General features: G+C 36.2%; 1 protein-coding gene across 9 annotated transcripts in view; it reads left to right on the top strand.

Moving 5' to 3' along the window:
• Window positions 1-14,853, top strand: part of GPATCH2L (G-patch domain containing 2 like) — an 84,585-nt gene that overhangs the window by 33,173 nt on the left and 36,559 nt on the right. For 8 of the 9 annotated variants that reach the window (XR_010150833.1, XR_010150832.1, XR_010150834.1 and 5 more), the window contains 1 exon segment: window positions 10,760-10,854. Coding sequence is in view for 6 of the 9 variants with exons in the window: in NM_001242588.3 (NP_001229517.1) it covers window positions 10,760-10,854 (95 nt within the window). In the remaining 3 variants the exon portion in view is untranslated. 9 annotated transcript variants of the gene reach the window in all.

A 14,853-nucleotide genomic window follows, 5' to 3' on the forward strand; every position in this document is an offset into this window, starting at 1 on the left:
ATCAGGGGCAGAGTTTTGTCAGGTGGATATATGGATAGTTGGATTGTTGGCTGGGTGTGTAGATGAAATCCATAAACCAAGTGTTTTGGTTTGGTTGTTTTGGTTGCTAGTATTGGGATTTGCTGTTAAAGGTGTGATACCTGGTATTGGTGTTAAGAATTGCTGCTGCTCAAACAGCAGATGGTGTGATTGGCGTTCTGGTAGAGGCAGTGGTGTTGTTAAGGGCACAGTCACAAACTTGTAATAAGGAGACTAGTGCTGCAAGCAGTTTTTCCCAAAATGAGAGATTTGTTGATTGTAAAGGATAGTTTTTCTTACTATTATTACCAAAGAAAATGATAGCTAGGATTTATCAATTGCTACATACAGGTCAGTTGCATCTATGTGATTCATCAATCACCAGTTGCAGTTTTTGAGTGCAAAAACTTTTCATGGCAGTGTTTTAGTTTTCTCCAACTCAAAGGAAAGGTCAACTTTTAGTGACCTTTCCTTTATTTTGGAAGATAATTTGGTCAAGCATTACCATTTTAATTTATTCTTTCTTTAAGCTCTGAAATAGCAAAGCACTGATATCTTCTTTTCATATAGGTCAGCTTCCTTTGTAAATAAACTATTTTTTCTTTGAGAAATCTTATTTTTAGTTGTGGTAAGGATGGCAGATATCAGCCTGGTATGCAAATGTTATACGTGTTTCTTAATGAATGGATGAAAAGTTTCATAGCTTCTACTTTCTTCATAGTCCATTGGCATAGGTGGTAGGAGATTAAGAGTGTAGATATTAGTGTCAGGCAGACCTGGGCAAGAATCTGGGCTTTACCCAGGCAAATGACTTAATCTTCCCATACCTCAATTTCTACATCTTTAAAATGGAAATATCAATACTTTTTAAATTGGTTGAATGGGGACCAAAATGAAATAATATATGTAAATATTGAGCATCCTGGTAACCAATATTATTTTTGTTATGTAGTTTCTGCCCTACCCCATCCTTAGGATAATTGCAATTTTAAAAACTTTGAGTTGGCTTCCAGAGTCATTTGCTAATTAGATGTAATACAGATTCTTGAGGTGCTTAAATGACCTCAAATGGTCTATAAGAGGAAGCATTTGGACAGAGTTGGGGTTAAAAAAAAAAAAGAGAGAGACCTTCCTGCCCATTAGAGAGTTGAAATAGGATAGGCTGAGCTCATTTGTAATTCATTTTATCTGTTCACAAACGTTATGATCTGCATATCAGAGTTGTGTGCCCAGCTGGCTGTGCCACTTGACAAGGAGTTTCAAAGAGTAAGAAGAAGACTCACTTCATGCTATTAATTTTGACCTTTGGAGCCATAATAAACAGCCTGAGGTTTTACCTCAGGGCTTGGGGGAAGGAACCTTTTATTAGTCCTGTATCTGTTGATGCTGTGAAGTACAGTGTTGCTTTCTCACCTCTTTAGTGCCTCAGTTTCAGCCACGTGTGTGAAGCAATGTTTCTGCTGTAGTATTGTCTATAAGGCTGCCCAAGCCTATTGGAATTGCCCATTGTATAGTACACAGTTCTTGAATCTTTTGTCCTCTATTGGAGGGTCTCGTTGACAGTGGCTCTCAGCTGGCTGGCATCTTACTGCCTAAGTGGAATGATGAAAGCATTTTCTCTTTCTCTGTTTTTCCATTGTAACATACCCATCTTTCCAACTGATGTGAAATGATTTGGCTCTTATGGGCGGCATGAAACAGCTTCATAGATATGCCTACTTTAGCCCAGCTAAGGGAATTAGATTAGGGAGAATTTTCAGGTGCCAGTGAGCAGTTTGTCACAGACTACTGAGGTTAGATTTAAGTGAAAATCATTAGTGGAATTGCTAGAATTGCTTCCTGTTAGATAAGCCTCCTCTGTTTCGTATGATAATTGTGAAGTGTTTTTTTTTTTCTTTTCTTCCTATCTGCTCCTAGTGCCATAGGCCTAGATCTTTTCCCAGGTGCAAGTCTATGAAAATATTTCCCCTCCTGACTGCTTAATAAATGTCAGTAAACCCTAAAGGTAAAATCACATGTGAGAAAGGAGTCTCACATTTAATCTAGGGATTAAATCTCTAGATTTAATCCTCCTTTTTCTCCTTTTACCCTAGCACTTACTTGTTCTCTGATTACAACTCAGTGTCTGGGAGTATTAATTCTTTCTTTAGGAATTGGCCTTCCTACTGTGTTGTGAGCTCCTGGGGACAGGACCTCAGCTCAGTCATCTTTTATCTCCCTCTGCACATCCAGCATAGTATGTTACATTGGGTAGGCCTCCATACATTTTTGTTAAAAATAATTGAGATGAATAGATTAGTAATTAAGCAGAATAATTGGAATATATATATGACCTTTGGTCCCTAGAAATATCAAATTTTTTCCTGGTGTTACTTGTTTGTGTTAAAGAAAAAGTATAGAAAACAAATACCATTTTTACACTGAATTTTATTAACTTTCTAATTTTTAATTTTTGTGGGTTTGTAGTAGGTGTATATACTTATGGGGTACATGAGATGGTTTGATATAGGCATGTAATGCGTAATAATCACATCATGGAGAATGGGGTATCCATCCCCTCAAGCATTTATCCTTTGTGTTACAAACAAACCAATTTTACTTTTATTTTAAAATGTACAGTTAGATTATTATTGACTGTAGCCACCCTGTTGTGCTATCAAATAGTAGATCTTATTCATTCTTTCAATTTTTTAATACATATTAACCATCTGCATTCCCCACCACCCTCATTACCCTTCCTAGCCTCTGGTAACCCTCCTTCTACTCTTTATCTCCATTAGTTCAATTGTTTTGATTTTTAGATCCCACAAATAAGTGAGAACATGTGATTTTTGTCTTTCTGTGCCTGGTCTATCTTACTTAATATAATTATCTCCATTTCCATCCATGTTGTTGCAAATAACAGGATCTCATTCTTTTTTATGGCTGAATAGTACTGCATTGTGTATATGCACCACATTTTCTTTATCCATCATCAGTTGACGAACACTTAGGTTGCTTCTGAATTTTGGCTATTGTGAACAGGGCTGCAGCAAACCTGGGGGTGCAGATATCTCTTTGATATACTGATTTCCTTTCTTTTGGGTATTTACCCAATAGTGAGATTGCTGGATCATATGGTAGCTCTATTTTTAGTTTTTTTGAGGAACCTCCAAACTATTCTGCATAGTGGTTGTACTAATTTACATTCCCACCAACAGTGTACGAAGATTACCTTTTCACCACATCCTCACCAGCATTATTAGTTGTATTTTGGATGTAAGCCATTTTAACTGGGGTCAGATGATGTCTCATTGTAGTTTTGATTTGCAGTTTTCTGATGATCAGTGATATTGAGCACCTTTTCATATGCCTGTTTGCCACTTGTATGTCTTTTGAGAAATATCTGTTCAAATCTTTTGCCCATTTTTTGATTGGATTATTAGATTTTTTTTCTACAGGGTTGTTTGAGCTCCTTATATATTCTAATTATTAACCCTTTGTCAAATGGGTAGTTTGCAGATATTTTCTCCCATTCTGCGGGTTGTTTATTCACTTTGTTGATTGTTTCCTTTGCTGTGCAGAAGGTTTTTAAGTCAATGTGATCCCATTTGTCCATTTTTGCCTTGGTTGCTGTGATTGTGGGGTATTACTCAAAAAATTTTTGCCCAGACGAATGTCCTGGAGATTTTTCCCAATGTTTTCCTATAGTAGTTTCATAGTTTGAGATTTCAGATTTAAGTCTTTAATCTACTTGATTTGATTTTTGTATATGGTGAGAGATAGGGGTCTAGTTTTATTATTCTGCATGTGGATATCCAGTTTTCCCTGCACCATTTATTGAAGAGACTTGTCTTTTCCCCAGTATATGTTCTTGGCACCTTTGCTGAAAATGAGTTCACTCTGCATGTGTGGATTTGTTTCTGGGTTCTTTATTCTGTTCCATTGGTCTATGTGTCTGTTTTTATGCCAGTACAATGCTATTTCAGTTACTATAGCTCTGTAGTATAATTTGAAGCCAGGTAATGTGGTTCCTTCAGTTTTGTTCTTTTTGTTTAGGATAGCTTTGGTTGTTCTGGGTCTCTTGTGGCTGCATATAAATTTTTGGATTCTTTTTCCTATTTCTGTGAAGAATGTCATTGGTATTTTGATAGGGATTGCATTGAATCTGTAGATTGGTTTGGCTAGTATGGACATTTTAACAATATTGATTCTTTCAATCCATGAACATGGAATATCTCTCAATTTTTTTGGTGTCTTCTTCAATTTCTTTCATCCATGTTTTATATTTTTCATTATAGAGATCTTTTATTTCTGTAAGTTAATTCCTAGGTATTTAATTTTATTTGTGGCCACGATAAATGGGGTTAATTTTTAAATTTGTTTTTCAGATTGTTCACTCTTGGCATATAGAAATGCTACTGATTTTTTTGTGTTGATTTTTTATCTTGCAACTTTACTGAACTTGTTTATCACTACTGACAGTTTTGTGATAGAGTCTTTAGGTTTTTCCAAATATAAGTTCATATCATCTACAAACAAGGATACTTTGACGTCTTCCTTTTCGGTTTGGAAGCCCTTTATTTCTTTCTCTTGTCTGATTACTCTAGCTAGGACTTCCAGTCCTAAATTGAGTAACAGTGGTGAAGGTGGGCATCCTTATCATGTTCCATGTCTTAGAAGAGAGGCCTTTCAGTTTTTCCCCATTCAGTATGATATTAGCTGTGGGCCTGTCATATATGGCTTTTATTGTGTTGAGGTATGTTCCTTCTATACCCAGTTTTTTGAGGATTTTTATTCTATATAAAAAGATGAGCTTTTCATTAACTTTAAAAATGAGTGATTTTTGAAGGTGAACTATTCCTTAAACTAGCTTGCCATTCGCAGACAGACTGTTTTCTCTCCTTAGGAGTGACTCTAAAGATCTTTGTTCCAAATTTAACGCAGTCACTTCAGTTATTTTTTGCCAACATTGGTTCTATTAAACATGCATGTATTTCTCAAAGTATTTTTTTTTTTTCCCTAAAAGTACATTCCTGCCCCAAGGACATAGTGATCTGCCCAGTTTCCTAAGTAACACTGCAGTTTTAACAACTCACCTGATCTTTCAGTTACCTGCAGTAAAAAAGAAAATAGAAACGTTGTGTTTATGCTTGGATAGAAAGAATCCTCTTTCCATTAATTGTTAATTTCAGCATTCACCTTCACACTTGTAATAAGAATTTAGTGACTTTTTCTGAGATAAGAATTTTTTTTAAATTCTTATTTAAAAATAAAAATTTTTTGCTTTTAGTGCTCATTCTTCCAACTCTGCCCTGGCAAATACCACCACAGTGGGGAAACTATGACACTCTTAGGGGAAGTACTGATCCCACACTTACACTATGAAAGAAGCGTATACCCCAGGTTTCGCTGGCCTGAGTGAAGATTGTCCCTGAGGCCCTGATCAGATGAAACAGAACAGGCATAGCCTGTCTTTTCTCTAATTGCATATATACTGGGGAACAGTATTTTTATCTAAATTTATATTCATTTAATCATTCTATTATTCTTTAGGTTGAATACTTAGATCTCTATTATTGACTAGGTTGGCTCTGGGAATTTGGTAGATTTTTCAACTCAGTAATTTTCGAAGTAGGTAGGTGCTTATCAGAATTACCCAGGGAAAAATTTCAAAATAAATATGTTACTGATTCTGCTCCCACTCCTGCCCAGCCTCCTAAATTAGGATCTTGATAGGGACATGTGTATTTAGTAAAAGCTCCTTATATAATTCGGATAACCATTTGCCACTCCAGTTGAGAATGAAGTTTTAACTTGGTGGAGACTTTAACTTATACTTAGCCTTTTATACAATGTGCCTAATTGAAAGATCACTTCCCTTAATATATTACATGGTTTGCAACCCAAGAACAACCATATACTACTCTTGAAAAAGAGTTCTGAAATATCTCGTTCCTCTTTCACCCTTTCTACTTGTAGGGAGGGTCTCTGTGTTGGTGAGAAAGGGAAGTTCAGACTCTTTATCCTTGTTGTTACTGCATTTGTGCTTTTGTCCCTCTTTTAGTTTCCATTTTGAGAGTAAACAGTGATGCTTTCAAAGTAAAATAACACACATTAAATAAATAACACATTAAAAAGAAAAGGAGTCAAGTGGTTGTTAAGTACCCCTAAATGAAAATGGGGTTGGGGAAGTGGTCAACCTCCTTATTTTTCCTTCCCTTCTTTAATTTTTTATGTCTGCAATTGATGATCTGGAATTTGGGGATGAACAAAAAACTGGAACTGTCTTGTCAATAGGAAGCCGAAGCTGTAGCAGTTGCCTTACCCACATGGTAAGGTTCCCCAAAATAATACAGGCAGCCCTGCCAACCCCACACGTAATATTCTTCACTTCTGAGCAGGGCTGTGCTAATATTCTGAATGTGCCGTGCCACATGACAGCTTCCATTTCCTGCCTCTAAGTCCTCTTGCTCTAAGCACCCAACTTCCTTCTTCTTTTCCCCAGGCTTGTTCTCTTTTTCTTCCTCTTCTTTTTAAAATTTTATTTTATTTTAAAAAACTGACACATAATGACTATACATATTTATGGGGTACACAGTGGCATTTCAATACATACAATAGTGATCAAATCAAGGTCATTAGCATATCCATCTGCGCAAACATTTATCATTTCTTTTTGTTAGAAGCATTCAATATCTTCCTTCTAGCTATTTGAAACTGTGTAATATACAATTGTTAACTATAGTCACCTTACAGTACTATAGAATGCTAGAATTTATTCCTCCTATCTAGCTATAAGTTTATATCTTTTAACAAATCCTTCTCTATCCCTTCCTTTCCCTACCCCAGCCTGAAGTATCCTCTGTTCTACTTTTTACTTCTATGAGATCAACTTTTTTAAGCTGAGTGAGAACTCAATGTGTTTAACTTTCTGTTCCTGGCTTGTTTTCACTTAACCTAATATCCTCTAGTTCCATCCATGTTGCTGTGAATGACAGGACTTACTCTTTTTTTTTTTTTTTTTAAATGCCTGAATAGTATTCTATTGTGTAGCAGGCTTGTTCTGGGTCCTCTTCCTTCTTTGTCCTCTAGGGTTCTTTCCAAGCAGATGGGGACTTCACATAGAAAAATAGATTTTCCCAAGCTGTAAACTCTAGCAGTACTAATGTTCACTTAAAACCAAGGAAGAAGCAAAATGTCTTACTGTCCTGTTATAACAGTTTGATCATTTCTCTTCTTCCCTCCCCAAATCTTGTCTAGGAAGGGACATAGAGAAAAAATGTCCTCATATACTGACAGCGAAGATATGATGTTATTCTACCTCCTATGAAATAGCTCTCCAACCTTGAAACGGGTCTTAAGAGAAATGTTTTAAGAGGGAAGGATCATTTAAACTGAGTTTTAAAAACGAACATACCTTCTCTTCATTGATACCCTAGTTTCTTTGTTATTCATATTCTGTAACCTGAAAAGCTGTGCAGCTGCAGATAGGACTTGGCTATAAGATCCATCAAGGCAGAGATTGTCTCTTGTTTATCACTATATCCCTAGTGTTTAGTACAGTGCTTGGCAAGAGTAGGTGCTCAGTAAAAATTTAGTGAACAATGAAAGAAGCAACAAAACTGCTTAGTAGAAAGGAAATAGTCCACAAAAGTACGTACTTTTACAATAAAATAATTCACTTAACAAGTTTCATTACTTGATTTCCTTAGAAAGTCTTCAGTTCTTTCCTGTTATAACCAGAGGAATTTACAAAATCTGAAGGATTTAGGATATTCAAGGCAACAGTTAGAGGTAGGAATGGGGTGGTAGAAGTAGACCATTTACCACAGAGAGAAGTAATATGCTGGAGGCATAGCAGTCAAGGGTCACTTAATGTAGAGACAGTTGACCTGAAGGCTTAACAATATCTCCTAGAGGAGCAGGGTGGTGGAAGGACCACCTGAGCCATTGAACCCACAATAGCACCCTAAGATGTTGTGGTATAATAACCTGTGTGCGTAATAATAGGTAAGTAATACTTATTCTCAGTTTGCTAAAGTAAATAAGCATTTCCATTAAAAGTTGTTAAAAACTTTAACATTTTAGTGTATAAATGGTTTTTTTTTTTTAAATTCCAAAATGACACTGTCATTCCTCGAAAGCGTGAGATAAGTAGTACTGACTAGATCCATAAAAGAGTTGATAATATGGGCCTTTTCCCATGTTACTGACATATATCAAACACGCAAAATGGTGAAAATGATGGATGGGGGCAAATAAAAGGCAGTATTTGTGTAGTTCAGCTCAAGTTGATACTCCAAGAATTAGTATCTTAATATACTTCTTGAGTACTTATGCTTCTCATTTTGCATCTGTCTCATGAAACTCAGCATATTGTAAACTGTGATCTTGAAGAAGCAATGTTTTAAATTAACTTTTTATTGAAGGATAAACATACAGGGAAGAGTACAAAGAAATATACACTTGATAAACAGTCACAAAGTTACAGTCAAGTAACAAGCATCCAGATGAAGAAAAAGAGCGTTATCAGAAAGAACCCCAGAAGCTCCCTGTGCCTCTTTCTCTGTCTGTCTTCCCCCTCACCACTGCTGTAGAGCGCCACCATCCTGATGTCTAACAGTAACATGGTTTAGCTTGAATCAGTGGTGTTAACATTTTTTCTGAAAAGCTTTGGAGGTTCCTTTAATGAGCTTCAGATAAAGAGGAAAGAAGCATGACTATACACTGTTAGCCTTTGTTTGACTTTGTTTCTCCTTCTGAATCATGCCTGAGGATAAGGATGATTGAATAAGATCAGAGTGCTTGGATAGTCTCAGTTTGGGTGTGTACTCAAGTCCCATGTTTGTGGAAAAGATGGATGCTCTATGTGTTCTACATTTCTCTGTTTTGAGGAGAAACACAATTTTGTAGTGTCACTTTATTTTCTGCTTGTGTCTGGACTTCAAAGGGAATTACCACCACTCCGTTCAGACTGAAGTCCTGTCTACCTTTGATGTTGTCATCTGTGTTAATTTATTATTAAATCAGCATGCTGCTTAGACTTGTTCCCAGGATTTATTCAAGGTATGAAAAAGGAAGCGTTTTCCCTACTTTACACATTGATAATTAGCTATTTAGAATTAACTATTTGGGCTTTCAGAATTAATTATTCATGAGGTATTTGACTTAATTTTCTGTACAGGACAGAGTGATCAATAAAAGGTGCTTTGGATGGAATTTTCCAAACCACTGGCTTTGTATTATAAATCTCAGCCTGTAACATTCTTTGCATTCCTAAAGAATTTCTTAGGATTTTAGTCAAATTCTTATATTTTCCTATTTATAAATTGAATTGACTCTTAAGCTTTTGCTATTTAGAGACATGAAAGTGTGTGTGTGTGTGTGTGTGCGCTCGTGCTTGCGTGCACGCATGCATGCACCCTTTTCAACTGTGCAAGTTATTTTGGGGGCTTTCTGAGTAAAAAAATTTGTCCATTCAACAGCTGCCTTGTTGCCTTGCTAACCAGGTTTTCTTAGGTTTGTCTGAGGTTCCAGTTTTAAGACTACTAAGGGTCTTGATCCTCAGCTGGGACTACTGATTAGGAGTTTATCTGGTATAGTTTTATATGTTATTTACTTTGGCTAGTTTTTTAAAATTGTGGTAAAATGTACATAATATAAAATTTACTGTTTTAATCACTTTTGTGTTCAAGTGGCCATTTGATTTTTAGAACTTTTATTCATTCATAGCAGTTTTAATCAACAGCTAATGAGGATCGCCTGTGTGCCTTGAGCCAAGGTTGGTAGATCATTGGAAAATTATCAAAGAAGTGTAAATAAAGTTTCTGTTCTCAAGATCCCTGTTCTTAATCTCAAAGAGATTAAGCCTTCTTGTTTCATTAGAGAAGCAAGATATATGCACACCAGTTAAACATTGCTTCATGGTAGATGAGGCCCCAAATGTTCAAGGAACACTTTGTGTAAAGGTGAGACTCATTTTGGTCTTTAATCAGAGGCAGGATCTGTCTAGTTTGAGAGGGACAAAATCTTCACATACGTAAAGATTTTTATTTTACTTCTTAATTTGCATACAGTACAATACATTCTTGGGGAACAGTGGTGAACTAAAATAGCATACCAGGTAGTTCAGTGTTAATCCCATTGTCTTTCACAGAATCGTTTGCTTTTAAAATAAGCTGAATATTCAGATGAAGGAACATATTGTCACGTAATTAATATTTTTATTTTTTTGCCTGTAAAATAAAAAGCATAATTAATATTTTTAAAAGTCACAGAAACTAAACTTACTTAACTTGTGATGTAGACAGTATTAAAAATTCAGATTTACATGACAGGAGGTTGAACTTCCTATTAAAATTCTGTGCAAATATCTGTGTTCATGCAGCATTAAACTTTTCAACGTATTACCTCTTGGGAGTAAGTATTTCATTAGTGAGTTTAGAGCAATTGTGGTTATAGTTTTTATGAAAAATAATTGTATAAAAATAAGCATGTAATGCAACACATATTTATTGAAATTAATCTTGAATGTCTGCTACACTGAAATCAGGTAAAAAGTTTAGAATGGGTGTGTATTGTGGATAAAGAGTGAGTTATTATTAATTCTGAATAATGTTGTCCCAATGCTTAATGGCAAAAGATGGTGCCCATTTTGTTTATGTCTGTAATAGGTTAAGGATTTAATCTGGGCTACATGTAATGTCTTACAATAAGAATTAAAAAGTTCAAACCATTTTTCTCCTTCTTACATCTGCAGACAGGCAAATGTACACTGGGGACCACCATGTTCACGTGACATCAAGAGGAAGCGGAAACCAGTGGCCACAGCATCTTTGTCTAGCCCCAGTGCAGGTGATTACATGCAGTTATCATTTATTGAGCATGTACTGTGTGTCAGGCACTAAATTATGTGTTTTGTATACCTTTTCATGTAATGTTTGTGATAGTGTAGGTCATTTTATTCCCACTTTACATGGGAAAACTGAGACTACAAGAAATAATTAGCCTAGTTCTCGCTGACTCTGAAGTCTGTGCTTTTTCACTGTTACATGGCTATCTAGAGTTTGAAACCCTATATTCCACTATCAGCAATCTCCAGTCATCTGAGCTTTTGTTTTAGCACAGACAGGAAATTAGGTCCATGTTAATGAAAGTCCAGGTGAAGTGGCAGTTCAGTCAGGCAGTCACACAGGGTTATTTACTTTCTTATTTTGCATACAGTACAGTACATTCTTACTGCTTTTATAAGTAGAATGCTAATATTTTACTGGTCATGACATTCCTAATTAAAAACAATTTTTTAGGCTAAAACTTTTCAGTTTTTTGTTTTTTTTTAACAAACCTAACACTAATTGGTAGAAGCCAAAATAGTGCTTCTCTTTGGTGGGGGGCAGTGACCAAGAGAGGGCACAAAGAAACCCTCTGGGCTGTTGGCAGTGCTCCATATGATGAACTTGGTGGGGGTGTGTGGCTGCTTACATAGGTAGAATCTGGAGCTGTGCACTTAGGATTGATGTCCTTCACTGTGTGTATGTTATCCTTCAATGAAAAAAAGGGGAGAGTTATGTATTTATTAATATTTCAGTGAGAAAAGTGGATATTGAATATACCATTGAATATTTTATTTTCTTTAGAAAATACTACCTATTATATAAATCAGAACAGTTGATAGCTAAATAGAGAGTAAACCTCACACAGATGGGGAGGGAGCCCTATCCTCTACCTTAACTTAGTAAGTTTTGGTGAACTGTGAAATTGTCCTCTTTGTGCTTCTGTTTGGGAAGTCTGCTTGATGGTGGTTCATACTGGACAATCTTCATTACAGGTCTGATGATTATAGTACTTTTTTTTTCAGTACTTTCCACATGGCCACGCCCTGAGCTGAACACTTTGTAAACATTATTTCACCTAATCTTTGCAACAGCCTTATAAGGTAGATGCTGTTTTTATTCCCAATTTACACATGAGAAAACCAAGGCTTAAATCACTTCCCTGAGGCCACATGGTTGATAAATTGCAGAGCCAAGATCAGACCAGTTTCCTTGTGACTCTAGAGCTGTCCTGCAGATGTTCTTCTTTTTATATATAACAAGATCAAGTCCAGACTATGACTGTGCATCAAAACTCAGATCCTCATTCAGTCTATGGTATTGGAAGCATTAAAAGAAAACCACTCCTCTTTCATCTTTTTGTTCTTTTTTTCTCCTTAATATCTATCTATTTTTAGCTTTTAATTATTTATAAGAGAGGAACCACTGGAAAGAGTTTAAAATCCTTGTTCCATTTTCAGGTTGGGAAGTGTACGTGTGTGGGGGTGGGTATTAAACAAGACTTGAGCATTAAGCATTTCCCCTCCTGAGCCCAGCTCCTCTCCTCACTTGTTGACTAAGCCCTGCTTCACTGAGCATTTTCTTTTTTTCTGCCCACAACCTGAGTGCCCCATGGAGGTGAAGGACATAGCCTGAGTCTGTGCCATCAGTCAGTAGAACAAATGGGCTTGCTCTGCCTAACATCGGGCCATCTCGGATTCCACCTCTTTTATAGGAATGAGTGATGAAGAGAGGTGGGTTCCGCTTTGCCGCTGTATTAATACACATCAGGGGCCAGCTCCTAGCACTAAATCACGCTACTGCATACATCTGTTATCGGACTCTTCACCAGTGTGATGAACAAGACTGCAGATAGAGGCTTCCTTGTGTCATTCTTTATAGGATTTTCCTAAAAGAATAAATAGCTCAGATCTCTGCCAACACTCTCCCCTGTCACTGTGATGAATTCAGCTTCTTTCTTAAACATGCAGCCACAAATCTTTTCCCTTTTTCCCCTCCCCCAGTGGTAGAAAGTTTTGAGTTGAAATTGACTGAATTTAAAGATATTAATAAGGCTAGAGAGGTGAAGAGCAGGAAGAAACAGCATGTCTTCCTTGCCTTTTTGTACTAATAGTATCAAAAGGCCAAGGAAAAAGACTGTAAATGACCATAGGGTTGTTAAATAGACCCATCTTGAAAGTGTAGCACCTTTATTTTCTTTGTATCTTCATTCTCCCTCCTTTACGGCTTTCTAGCATGCAGGTGTCTAGTGCACAGAACCACACCCTGGATCTTAGTGAGCAAGCATGCTAACCTGCTTCTCAGACTTGATGCACCAGAATAGGGATTTCCCTGCAAGTGTCTCCCTCATGCTGCAGTGAACTAGCTGAATATGCTCTTAAAGAAAGTAGTCAGAAAAGAAAAAAAAGATTATCTTCTCCAAAATTTGAGACTAAGTAGCTGTAAAAAACATAATAAACCCAGATGAAAACCAGGCTTCGTTTTCTTGAAATGATTTTCTTCATCAGAATGGTAGATCAGAGCCATTGGCGTGCAGATTCCAATCCTTTAAAAAGTAAACACATGCCTTTTGATAAAGCGGAATTGAGGTGATCAGAAATTCTGTTGAGAACCCAGCTATTTGTGTGAGTATATTTTAGCTATCCCAAAAACTTTTTCTGACCTTTCTCTTTCTGGGATAGGATATGTGTGCTTAGAGTATCATTCAGAAGGGTACCTAATAGTTAATCTGTTAATTAGTTACATCAGGTTTCAAATACTAGGTCAGTGATATGAGAGAGAGAGAGAGAGATTTGAATTGTCAAATGTATTGTCAGATGCATTCACAAGAGCAGGACTGCTTATCTGTTTTGCTCACTACTGTACCCCTAGCATCTAAATGAATACCTAGCCCATAGAATAAACCCACTGGTTATTTGTTGTAAGAATAAATTAATAGAATCTTAAAGTTGAAACAGAGTGATTCCTAATATATTGTAACCACATGGTTGGATTCAGTAGTTCCATTTTAGGATGTCCCTTTTCTCAGGGGTCATAGGGCAAATTCTTATTGCCCACTGTGTCTTTTTAAAGTTTAAATGTTTTTTAAAATTAAACATGTTTCTTAGTAAATATTGAAGGGGTATAAAAGAACATTTATAGCAGATGTGTAAGGAGTAAATAAAATACAGCAAATATCCATGTACCTACCATTCACTTTAAGAAAAAGTTAAAATTTTCTTTTTTAAAAAGTTTAAAAGTTTTAAAAAGTTAAAATCTTTAAAAATCTTCTCCCTGCTCTCCTCAGAGGTAAAAGTTATTCTGATTGTTTTTTGTCATTTGTCATTCTTTTGTTTTTTTCAAGTAGTTTTAGCAGACATATGTATCTTCAAGCAATACATTGTCCAGTTTTGTGTTTTTGAACCTTGTATATATGAAATCAAAGTATGTCATATTTTATGTTGCAGCTTTCACCGGGTTCTGTTTTTGAGATTCAATTATGCTTTGTCCTGCCAAAATCTATGTTTCAACTGCCATGTATGTGGTATTCTATTGTATGAATATGATTAATATGCTATAATTAAATGTTCTTGATGAACATTTGGATTGTATTCCTGTTTTATGCTATTATGGAAAATACTGCACTGTTCTCTGAGAGAACAAGTGCAAACATTCTTTTAGGCCACTTCCTGCTCATTAGGATGGCTATATCAAAAAACAGAGAACATCAGGTGTTGGTGCGGATGTGGAGAAATTGGAACCCTTGTGTAGTGCTTGTGGGAAGGTAAAATTGTGCATTGCTGTGGAAAACAGCATGTAAAAAAACAGTTCCTCAAAAAATTAAACACAAAACTACCATATGATCCAGCAGTTCTGTTTCTGTGCATATACCCAAAAGAATGAAAAGCAGAGACTCAAAATAGATTTTTGCACACCTTTGCTTACAGCAGCATTATTTGCAGTCGTCAAGGTGGAAACAACTCACATGTCCATTGCTGGATGAATGGATGAACACAATTTGCCGTATATATACAATGGAATA

This window comes from Pan troglodytes, chromosome 15 (assembly GCF_028858775.2).
Source record: "Pan troglodytes isolate AG18354 chromosome 15, NHGRI_mPanTro3-v2.0_pri, whole genome shotgun sequence".
NCBI classification, from domain to species: domain Eukaryota; kingdom Metazoa; phylum Chordata; class Mammalia; order Primates; family Hominidae; genus Pan; species Pan troglodytes.